At 31.1% G+C, this 12,505-nt stretch overlaps 2 protein-coding genes across 2 annotated transcripts; both read left to right on the top strand.

Moving 5' to 3' along the window:
• Nucleotides 1-5,363: 5,363 nt before the first annotated feature.
• On the top strand, nucleotides 5,364-10,483 carry LOC127095701 (uncharacterized). Its single transcript, XM_051034353.1, has 7 exons — nucleotides 5,364-5,423; nucleotides 5,739-5,834; nucleotides 5,894-6,413; nucleotides 6,836-6,948; nucleotides 9,909-10,023; nucleotides 10,107-10,228; nucleotides 10,334-10,483. Exons 1-7 carry the CDS (start codon nucleotides 5,364-5,366, stop codon nucleotides 10,481-10,483), a joined length of 1,176 nt encoding a protein of 391 aa, XP_050890310.1.
• Nucleotides 10,484-11,240: 757 nt separating this feature from the next.
• On the top strand, nucleotides 11,241-12,119 carry LOC127095700 (uncharacterized). The gene is made up of 3 exons (XM_051034352.1): nucleotides 11,241-11,445; nucleotides 11,647-11,829; nucleotides 12,055-12,119. The coding sequence occupies exons 1-3, from the start codon at nucleotides 11,241-11,243 to the stop codon at nucleotides 12,117-12,119; spliced, it is 453 nt and encodes a 150-aa protein (XP_050890309.1).
• Nucleotides 12,120-12,505: the final 386 nt, after the last annotated feature.

Here is a 12,505-nt window from a genome sequence, read left to right as displayed (position 1 = left end):
CATAATACGTTAATTTTAATTGTATTATAAATATTTTAAATTGAATAAAATGTTTTAATTACAATTTAACATATATTTATCAATTCTACGAAAAAAAATTGAAAAAATAATTTATCAGGTATTGCAAAGGATATCCATTTATATATAGGTATAGATTTACATTTTTCTTTATTACAGACTTATCAATATCAGTGTGATGTTATATGATTGCAGACACATAGTAACAATTTCATTATGGATATGTAGGCTAACAGGAACTTTGCATCAAAAGGAAGATATAGGCGATTCTGTATGTTGTTATAGGTTTTGACTATTTTTTGCGTTATTATTATGTTTTCTTTTAAAAGAAAATATGTAGTGGCAGTCATTTGATCTCTTGTTTTCCTTTACATTTTCATAAAATATAACAATCAATATGATTCTAGAAGTTGTGGACATGACAATCCACTAAATCAATTAAATATAATTAATTAAATTAATTAAAGAGTGATTATCCATTAACTAACTACCCTTTCAACATGGTGGCTAACCAATTCGAGGTTAAATGTTTCCAAATCTATATATTTCATTAAGAATTCCTTTCTTATAAATTGATAAAGATTCAAGAATTAACATGTGAAACTGACCACATAGAACTTCCCCAAGATTTTCTGCACTATCTTGTATTTTTTTGGGTGCAGGATAAGGAAGTGAATAATATGAGTATGGGAGTTGGGTCTTTATTGATGTTAATTTGTTTACTTTCACTTTCAAAACATCTCCCTGCAACAGATAAATATTGAGCAAGTCAGTTAAGGACATAAGAAATAGACCTACAATGAATCCTTATAATTATAATCAGATCAAGATTATGACAAAAAGATATCATATTTTACACAATCCATGACATTTTTGCAACAAAATATCCATAGTATAACTTCAGTCCTTATAAAAAGCTACATGAATATTCAATTGATTTCTGCGTATTTCACAATTACCATTAATTAAGTCAAAAATTCAACAATGGAAGTTGATTTGATGACATATCCTTCATATTTAGAAATACATCACTGTGTTTCACCTTAGACAATAAGAACACTATCTCTAACCTCACACATCTTACTATAACACCCATCACTCAATCCATCCATTCAAACAGACACTGCAATCCGTTTTAGGCCAAATTAAGTAAGTGATAAAACACAGAAAAAGAGTAATAGAAATCAAAACCTAAACCACATAATCCTCCATATATCAAAAAGTTAAATCAATGAACAATTTTCGTAGAAGCGATCCACTGAAATTAAGATTCAATTCATTTCAAACACACTCGTACCTCTTATTTCAAATGAATTTGAGAAAATGATTTGGTTATGGAAGAGAGAGATATAGTAAAAGAGGAAGGAGGGAAATGTGGGGTTGGTATGGTTATGAATTTTTCTCCTAACTTTGGCGTGGAGAGAAAAGAAAGAGAGAGAAAGAAAGAAATGTTTTATTTTTGAAATATACAGTTATCATATATAGTGGTGTAGGAGGAAGTTATTTAGTATAGTTGATGTGTTGGAGGAAGTTATTTGTAGTGTTCATGGAGGTTACATAATTAATAAATGAGTTTTTTTTGTATTTTTTTTTAATTTAATAATTGATAAAGGAAAAATGGAAGAAAAAATACAAAAATATTTTTCTCTTTTAATATTTTTCTCTCTCTTTTAATTAGTATAAATAAAAAAAATTTCTCAAATAATATTAAATAAAATACATAACTATACCAGTACAATAAATATTTTTAATTGGAAGAAAATATTATTTAGTCTAAACATTTATTAATTGGAAGAAAAAATACAATAAATAATTTTGGAAATATTAGACTAAATAATATTTATACTAATTAATAAATGTTTAGACTAAATAGTTAATAAATGTTTAGACTAAATAATAATAATCAGTACAAAAAATATATTAGTTACAAAAAAGTTATATAAAATTACAATAACCGAAAAAATTGAAATGTTAAATAGGAATTAGGAAGTTATTTGAGGTTACAACCGCCCTACGGCCATTATGTGTTAATTCTTTTTATTTTAATTATTATTAATTTTAAATAATAAACAAATATAAAAAAGAAGTTACTTTTAAAATAATAAACAAATATAAAAGAAGAAGTTAAGTGAGGGTATTTGTGGAAGAAATAAAGGCCATACCAAAATCACCTATCCCCTTTATATATAGTTATAGAAGATATATATATATATATATATATATATATATATATATATATATATATATATATATATAATATATATATATATATATATTAGATATATATATTAGATATATATAGATAATATATATATATATATATATATATATATATATTATATATATATATATATAGATATTATATATATAATATATATATATATATATAAATATATATATAACAGAATTAATTAATTTTTTTAAGAATATCGTGTCTATTCAATGTACTGAACTTATAATATTCTTTTATTTATAATTCTTAATCCGTCGTGGGACACCGGTTAATATGACCCATAAAGTATTATTTGTCTTTACTAATAATACGTTAATTTTAATTGTATTATAAATATTTTAAATTGAATAAAATGTTTTAATTACAATTTAACATATATTTATCAATTCTACGAAAAAAATTGAAAAAATAATTTATCAGGTATTGCAAAGGATATCCATTTTATATATAGGTATAGATTTACATTTTTCTTTATTACAGACTTATCAATATCAGTGTGATGTTATATGATTGCAGACACATAGTAACAATTTCATTATGGATATGTAGGCTAACAGGAACTTTGCATCAAAAGGAAGATATAGGCGATTCTGTATGTTGTTATAGGTTTTGACTATTTTTTGCGTTATTATTATGTTTTCTTTTAAAAGAAAATATGTAGTGGCAGTCATTTGATCTCTTGTTTTCCTTTACATTTTTCATAAAATATAACAATCAATATGATTCTAGAAGTTGTGGACATGACATTCCACTAAATCAATTAAATATAATTAATTAAATTAATTAAAGAGTGATTATCCATTAACTAACTACCCTTTCAACATGGTGGCTAACCAATTCGAGGTTAAATGTTTCCAAATCTATATATTTCATTAAGAATTCCTTTCTTATAAATTGATAAAGATTCAAGAATTAACATGTGAAACTGACCACATAGAGTGAATTTTCAATGCGGTCAACGCGAAGCACTTCCCCAAGATTTTCTGCACTATCTTGTATTTTTTTGGGTGCAGGATAAGGAAGTGAATAATATGAGTATGGGAGTTGGGTCTTTATTGATGTTAATTTGTTTACTTTCACTTTCAAAACATCTCCCTGCAACAGATAAATATTGAGCAAGTCAGTTAAGGACATAAGAAATAGACCTACAATGAATCCTTATAATTATAATCAGATCAAGATTATGACAAAAAGATATCATATTTTACACAATCCATGACATTTTTTGCAACAAAATATCCATAGTATAACTTCAGTCCTTATAAAAAGCTACATGAATATTCAATTGATTTCTGCGTATTTCACAATTACCATTAATTAAGTCAAAAATTCAACAATGGAAGTTGATTTGATGACATATCCTTCATATTTAGAAATACATCACTGTGTTTCACCTTAGACAATAAGAACAACTATCTCTAACCTCACACATCTTACTATAACACCCATCACTCAATCCATCCATTCAAACAGACACTGCAATCCGTTTTAGGCCCAAATTAAGTAATTGATAAAACACAGAAAAAGAGTAATAGAAATCAAAACCTAAACCACATAATCCTCCATATATCAAAAAGTTAAATCAATGAACAATTTTCGTAGAAGCGATCCACTGAAATTAAGATTCAATTCATTTCAAACACACTCGTACCTCTTATTTCAAAATGAATTTGAGAAAATGATTTGGTTATGGAAGAGAGAGATATAGTAAAAGAGGAAGGAGGCAAATGTGGGGTTGGTATGGTTATGAATTTTTCTCCTAACTTTGGCGTGGAGAGAAAAAGAAAGAGAGAGAAAGAAAGAAATGTTTTTTTATTTTTGAAATATACAGTTATCATATATAGTGGTGTAGGAGGAAGTTATTTAGTATAGTTGATGTGTTGGAGGAAGTTATTTGTAGTGTTCATGGAGGTTACATAATTAATAAATGAGTTTTTTTTGTATTTTTTTTTAATTTAATAATTGATAAAGGATAAAATTGGAAGAAAAAATACAAAAAATATTTTTCTCTTTTAATATTTTTCTCTCTCTTTTAATTAGTATAAATAAAAAAAAATTTCTCAAATAATATTAAATAAAATACATAACTATACCAGTACAATAAATATTTTTAATTGGAAGAAAATATTATTTAGTCTAAACATTTATTAATTGGAAGAAAAAATACAATAAATAATTTTTGGAAATATTAGACTAAATAATATTTTATACTAATTAATAAATGTTTAGACTAAATAGTTAATAAATGTTTAGACTAAATAATAATAATCAGTACAAAAAATATATTAGTTACAAAAAAGTTATATAAAATTACAATAACCGAAAAAATTGAAATGTTAAATAGGAATTAGGAAGTTATTTGAGGTTACAACCGCCCTACGGCCATTATGTGTTAATTCTTTTTATTTTAATTATTATTAATTTTAAATAATAAACAAATATAAAAAAGAAGTTACTTTTTAAAATAATAAACAAATATAAAAGAAGAAGTTAAGTGAGGGTATTTGTGGAAGAAATAAAGGCCATACCAAAATCACCTATCCCCTTTATATATAGTTATAGATGAAGATAGTCATTAATATTGTTCTGAATATTATGGATACAACTTTTGTTTATGTTTTTGGTGTTATTAGCATTAGCTCTTTGCAGGTCCTAATGTAACTCCTTGACAGTCTTTTATATGTTACCAAAATTTGATTTTCCCCAATTCCAAAGATTCCTACGAATATAATGAATTTTATCAGTAGTTTTCCTTCTTGAGATTTACCAACTATTCTGCATAATCTCATTGATGTTAGAATTTCCCAGCCAAATATTATCAAAATTGAAGCAAAACATAGGGAGTTTTTCATAGCATAATCCAATTCACCCCAGTAGTTATGCTTTTAATGTACATACTAGGCTTGATGGGTTTATCAACCATGAATTTTGATTTTGACTTTGACGATGGTTGTCTGTCTTCCATCTCATAAGTGCTTGCTTCTATGACATCTCCAAGTCTTGCATCAAGTTTGGAGCTCATTTGAGGGGGTTTTCCATTCATGGAAAGGACCCAAATCTGAACCTAAATAGGAGCCCTACTAAAATCCATGAATTTAAAACCATCCCATTTATGGAGGATAAGCCAAGAATTCCTGAAAATCCAAAGACTTCCTTTCATAATTCTTTTATGGTCTTCGAGTTTATCCATTATGATCTTGTAGACATTTGGCTCAAGTTCTTGCACCATGAGAATAAGAGGCTTGCACCATATATTAGCTAGGGTCAATTGAATAGAAGCTCTGTGGATTAGTTTTTTCGTTATTATCTTGCCTAGAATGCAAGGAAACTCTAAATCTTGAATTTCCTAAAAATCTTTCTCTTCAAAAATGTAGAAATCAGAATTGAAAGTGTTTTCCAATTCATCTTCTTCTGTAGATTGTTTATGGTTCAATCTGGGAGGCACAAATATTTTCCTATCAGTTTTCATTTTTGAGATATTTTTCAGATTCAGAATGTTTTTATTGGTGTTCTTAGGTTGATGGAACTGAAGATCCAATTGGCGATCCAAATCTTGATTGATTGTGGAATTCATGCTACTAGGGTAGGTACTAGTGCCAATGTGCTAAGTTTTGGAAGTGAGAATGTGGTTAATGGTTCTAGGGTTTATCTATTGGAAGTTTGGATGATTCTCCATTGAAGAAAGAGAAGAAACAACGCGAGGAAACACGTGGGAAATGGATAACCAATGCAGACAAAACAAGGGAAAAACATAGCTCAAAACGCAAAAGCTACCAAATAGGGAAGAAACGCTTACAAAGAAGGAGCTGGACGAGAAAGACAAAACACTATTTGAGGGAAGCAATACACCAGGTGGGTGAGGTAATAGACATTGAGATGAAGAAACATGAAGGGAAAGAGGGAGAGAAACATATGAAAGAGATTGATCTTGATGAATTCTTAAAGGGGATCTTTGATGGAACTCATTACCTTCAGAGAAATCTTCTTCCCACCCTTCAATTTGTACTTGGCACCCCAAAATACATATTCTTTTACCATATTATCCTTGAACTATTTTATATTTTCATTCACAAAAACAATTGTAAAATATTGAATGTTTTCAAAAGCTCTCTAATTTTCTGGATTTTCAAAGACACTACCAGACATTTGCGCTTAATGACAAGTAAGTATGAATTTTTACCGTATTTTTAACGTTTTTCCAGATTTTTCTTGAATTTTTACCGAATATTCCAAAAAGTCCATAAAAAATGCATAATTTTCTGAATATTTTGAAAATGTATGGTAAAAATGCATAAGTTCTTTCGTATATTTCGAAAAATGCATAAATATTTCTGGATTATTCAAAATATCCAGAAAAAATGAATATATTTGAACGGACATTTTAAAAAATCCAGAAAAATGCATGCTATTTTGTCGGATATTATGAAAAATCCGGAAATATTTATGTATTTTTTATGCATTTTTAGAAAAATCCGAAAGAAGTTATACTTCGTTACCGCATATTTAGAAAAATCCAGAAACTCCATAAGTTCTGATTATATGAATAATCTGATAGGTTATAAAATTTTGTTTTTTTTTCTTCAGTGAAGATTCGAGGCACAAATGGTATGATTGTTGGTCGACGACGTGATAGAGATGTTGTGAGCGCTGGAGATATGAGAGGTGATGTAGACGACTCGCGTCTTCGGGAAAGGAGAGTGATGAGAATTCTCCTTACCCATCATAGACATTTCAAATTCTCCTTACCCATCATAGACATTTCAAATTCTCCTTGCATGATTGATGAGAATTCTTCGCATAAAGATTCAACTGTGGATCCAAATATAATGTCATATGCATATATTTGCACTAAGATAATATGATGGTTAGTTCTTTTGATAAAGAGAGTAGTGTCAACTTTACCTTTTTCGAAACCATGTTCATAAAGAAAGTTACTTAACCTATAATACCAAACTCTGGGTGCTTACTTCAATCCATACAAAACCTTTTTGAGTTTGTACACATGATCATGATGTTTGAAGTATTCGAAACCTGGAGGTTGACTTAATAGACTTCTTCTAGTATGTATCTATTTAGGAATACGCTTTTGATGTCCATTTGGTACAACTTCTTCGTACTTTTCGTCAAACTTATCGAGATTGTCTTTGTCATTGTTTAGAATAAATCACTTACATCCAAATATGTGAAAGTGGGCAATGTTTGGTTTTCTTCCCTTGAAGAGTTCATATGGAGTCTTTTTCAAAATTGGTCTTATAATAACTCGATTACTTACATAGCATGTCAGGCTTACCGCATCTGCCCAAAAATACTTTGGTAGATTTGAATCACTAAGCCTTGTTCTTGTAAGTTCTACTAGAGACCGATTCTTTCTCTCAACCGCTCCATTTTATTGTGGAGTCCTTGGTGCTGAAAAATTGTGAAAGATCCCATGTTCTTCATAAAACTCTTCAAATGATATATTTTGGAACTCTCTACCATGATCGCTTCTTATGGAGGCTATATTTAGTGATTTCTCATTCTGAACTTGTTTTGCATACCTCCTGAATGCCTTAAATGCATCACTTTTCTGCACTAAAAAGAATCTCCAAGAATATCTAGAAAAGTCATCAACAATAACTAGAGCATATACATTACCTTTGAAGCTTCTCATTCTTGATGGACCAAATAAGTCCATATGCAACAATTCTAGTGGCCTTGAAGTAGAGACCGTATTATTGGGTTTGAAAGTTGATTTGGTTTGTTTTCCCTTTGGACAAGTATCACATAATTTATCTTTGACAAAATTTATTTTAGGTAAACCAATGATAAGATCATGCTTGACTAGTTTGTTTAAATGTTCCATAAGAATATGAGCAACTCTTTTATGCCATAGCCATGAGTCATTATTGTTTACCATGAGACATTTTACTTTCAAAGATAAATCTGTTAAGTCTAGTGTATAGTGATTGGCTGCATTTTGGAAAAACATGTATTCAAGCGAGATGTTGGACAAGATGTTTTAACATGTTGGTTCAACATTAGAGTGTGGCTTGTTTTAGTTTCTTGAAAGATTTGTTTCTATTGTGAGATATCTGAAGATCCTCTGAAGATTTATTTCATGAGATGCATGGTTCAAGAAACGTGTGTTCTAAAAGTAAAAGACCGTTTTGCTTTTCCTTGTTTTCAAAATAAAGATGTCAAAACATTTTATGAAACATCTGATATAATTGGAATCAAATCTACAGAAGATTATGTAGAGTCCTTGGATCTGCTATTAATCAAGCCTGAAGCCCATGCCCTTCTAAGGTTATTTAAAGATCATTTCTAAACCTAAGAAAAAAACGAAGAAGTGATGAATATTGTATGTTTTAGGATTTAGTTGTCGTTGTTTATGAGCCATTCAAGTATCTCCTCGATACTTGAATTGGACCTGTTTTATTGAGTTGTAACTGTGAATCCCTCATAAGCTTTTAAGCAAGAGTGGATTATGTTTATTGTTAGAAGTTGATGTCATTGTTATGTGAGTGAAGGGAAGTGAGAAGGGTCTCATATCTGGAGAGTCTTAGATACAAACTTCCATGGGTAGAGATTAGGTGAGAAGTTTGTAAAACATGAGGTTGTTTAGAAATTTGAACTAATTATGTCATTAGTGGATTTCCTTCCTGGCTTGGATTCCCTCAGATGTAAGTGACATTGCACCGAACTGGGTTAACAACTAGTTATGTTATTAACTTAAATGCTACGTATTTTAATCCTGATATTGCTTGTGGTGTGACAATGTGTTGTCCTGGTGTCGTAACATCAGATACGACATCTGGGATCTGCTTACCAGAATTTCAATTAGTATCAGAGCAGGCATCCCGCTCTGTGTCTGGGTGAGATCTAGGGAAGATACTTTCTAGTACCATGTACAAGGAAAGAGGATTTATTAACAGACCACCCATCTTAGATGACACCAACTATGACTATTGGAAGGCACAAGTGGTGGCTTTCCTAAAATCTATAGATATCAAGACCTAGAAAGTTGTCATCAAGGGTTGGGAACATCCTGTCGTAAATGACAAAGATGGGAAGGCTATTGTTGACCTGAAGCCTGAAGAAGACTGGTCTAAGGAAGAAGATGAACTGGATCTTGGAAACTCCAAAGCGTTGAATGTTCTATTTAATGGAGTCGACAAAAACATATTCCGGTTAATAAACACATGTACTGTGGCCAAAGATGCATGGGAAATTCTCATAACTACACAAGAAGGCACATCTAAAGTCAAGATGTCTAGACTTCAGCTCCTCACTACCAGATTTGAGAATCTAAAGATGAAAGATGATGAGAGTATTCATGATTTTCACATGAATATTCTTGAAATAGCTAATTCATCTAGTGCCTTGGGAGAAAAGATGTCAGAAGAAAAGCTGGTTAGAAAAATCCTTAGGTCCTTACTAAGAAATTCGACATGAAGGTCACAACCATTGAAGAAGCCCAAGACATTAGCACCATGAAAGTTTATGAACTTGTTGGGTCACTCCAAACTTTTGAATTGGGAATTAGTGGTAGATCTGAAAAGAAGAACAAGAACATAGTTTTGTATCCAACACTGAAGATGAAGAGGACCAGTGTGACTTGGATACTGATGAATGAATGACTAATGCTATTATACTACTTGGAAGATAATTTAACAAGGTGCTGAAGAGAATGGACAAGAAATCAAGACCTAATGTCAAGAACATCCCTTCTGACATCAGGAATAACAATGAGTTTCAGAGAAGAATAAGAACAGAAGAAAGGTCCGATCAAGGTAAAGGAATTCAATGTCATGGGTGTGAAGCATTTGGACACATTAGAGCATAATGCCCCACATATCTAAAGAAACAAAAAAAGGGTTGTATGTTTCTTGGTATGATGATGATAACTCTGAAAGTGAAACTGATGATGAAGCTGCAAAACATGTAACTGCCTTAACTGGAAGTTATGAATCTGATGAAGATTCATGTGATGAAGAAGTATCCTATGATGAAATGGCTACCTCTTAAAAATAATTATGCATTAGAAGTGATGAAGTTTGTTAGCTAGGAGAAAAACATAACAAAATTATATCTCAATTGCAGGCAGAAAAAGAAGAATATATGTCTACCATCTTTGATCTTCAAGATGAGGTGACTCTATTGACTTCCAAACTCGATAGCATGATAAAGTCTATAAGAATGTTGAACAGGGGTTATGATGTGTTAGATAAAGTTATGAAGTTGGGAAAGTAGTTGGAGATCTAGGTGGGATAGGCTTTAATTGTCAATCCTTAAACAAACAAGGAGAAAGTCATATGACAAACTTTGTTCTTTCAAAAGAAGAGTCTGAGCCTGTAATGTCTAAACATGTGCCTCAACATCGTGCCAGACATCAGAATACTCAAACTGGAGGCAAGCTATTACGCTGGAGATGCCACTACTATGGAAAATTTGGTCATATAAAAGCCCTTCTGCTTCAAACTGTATGGGTACTTAAGGCATCTAACACATCCCATGACTAATGAAGTGGAAACTAAAACTAGAAGGGAGTGGATACCCAAGCCTATTATCACTAATCTCATAGGTCACACCTCTCTTAGAGCTTCATCTAGGGAAGACTGGTGTCAAAAAGTTCTCGGAGGGTATCAAGTCTTAGTCCATTGGTTATGTCACTTTTGGTGATGGGGCCAAAGGTGAAATTAAAGGAGTTGGAAGACTAGCTTGTACATGACTCCCAAGTCTTGATGATGTTTTGTTGGTAAAAGGTCTGACTGCTAATTTAATTAGTATCACTCAGTTATGTGATCAATGTCTTAAAGTTAATTTCACTAAATTGGAGTGATTGGTCATTAATGAGAAGAATGAAGTTCTGATGAGGGGAGTTATGTCTAAGGATAACTACTACTTATGGACATCTCAAGAAACTAATTTCTCTGCCACATGCTTGTTGTCCAAAGAATATGAATTCAATATATGGCACCAAAAACCTAGGCATTTACATATGAAAGGCATGACGAAGATTGTGTCTAAAGAAGCCATCAGAGGTATTCCAAAGCTGAAGATTGAAGAATGTAAGATTTGTGGTGAGTGTCAAATAGGGAAGCAAACCAAGATGTCACATCCAAAGTTGCAACATCATACTACTTCAAAGGTTTTTGAACTTTTTCATATGGACTTAATGGGTCCCATGCATGTCCAGTGCCTTGGTGGGAAAGGTATGCCTATGTTGTTATTAATGATTTTTCAAGATTCACTTGGGTGAACTTCATCAAGGAAAAATAAGATGTCTTTGAGGTCTTCAAAGATTTATGTCAAAGGCTTCAAAGAAAAAAGGAAAAAGGAATTGTCAGAATTAGAAGTGACCATGGCAAGGAATTTGAAAAATAGTAAATTTGCTTAATTTTGATCCTCTGAAGATATTGGCCATGAGTTCTCTTCTCCCACCACCCCTAAGCAAAACGGAGTTGTTGAACGCAAGAATAAGACTCTACAAGAATCAGATAGAGTCATGCTTCATGCTAAGCATCTACCCTACTATTTTTGGGCTGAAGCAATGAATACTACTTTCTATATTCACAATAGGGTCTCTATGAGAATTGGTACTTCAACTACTCTCTATGAATTATGGAAAGGAAGGAAGCATATTGTCAAACACTATAATGTGTTTGGAAGCAAATGTTACACTTTGGCTGATCGTGAACAAAGAAGAAAGATGGATCCCAAGAATGGTGAAGGAATATTTCTATGCTACTCTACAAACAGTAGAGCCTATAAAGTTTTTAATTCTATAACAAAATTCATGATGGAATCCATCAATGTTGTAGTGGATGATAATATCACAGAGAAAGGAACTAATGTCGAAGAAGATGTTGGCACATCAGCAAACTGATACTTCTGAAAATGAGGGAGTTATTAAGTTAAACATTGAACCAATAGGCATTGAACCAGACAACCATCAAGTCAACAAAGGTCCCTCTATTAGAATTCAGAAAGATCATCCAACGAAAGTTATTATTGGAAATCTTAATGAAGGGATCCCCACTAGATCTAGAGATGTGATATTAAATGCTTACTTTGTCTCAAAGTTTGAACCTAAAAATGTGAAGGAAGCCTTGACTGATGAATTTTGGATCAATGTTATGCAAGAAGAACAAGGGTAGTTTATAAGAAATGAAGTATGAGATCTAGTTCCTAGGCCTAAAGGGATGAATGTTATTTGGACAAGATGGATCTATAATAATAAATTTGACAAAAAGGGAATTGTGATCAGAAATA

The sequence above is a fragment of the Lathyrus oleraceus genome, chromosome 6 (genome assembly GCF_024323335.1).
Source record: "Lathyrus oleraceus cultivar Zhongwan6 chromosome 6, CAAS_Psat_ZW6_1.0, whole genome shotgun sequence".
In the NCBI taxonomy this organism is placed as follows: Eukaryota; Viridiplantae; Streptophyta; class Magnoliopsida; order Fabales; family Fabaceae; genus Lathyrus; species Lathyrus oleraceus.
This window is presented reverse-complemented; position numbering and strand designations above follow the sequence as displayed.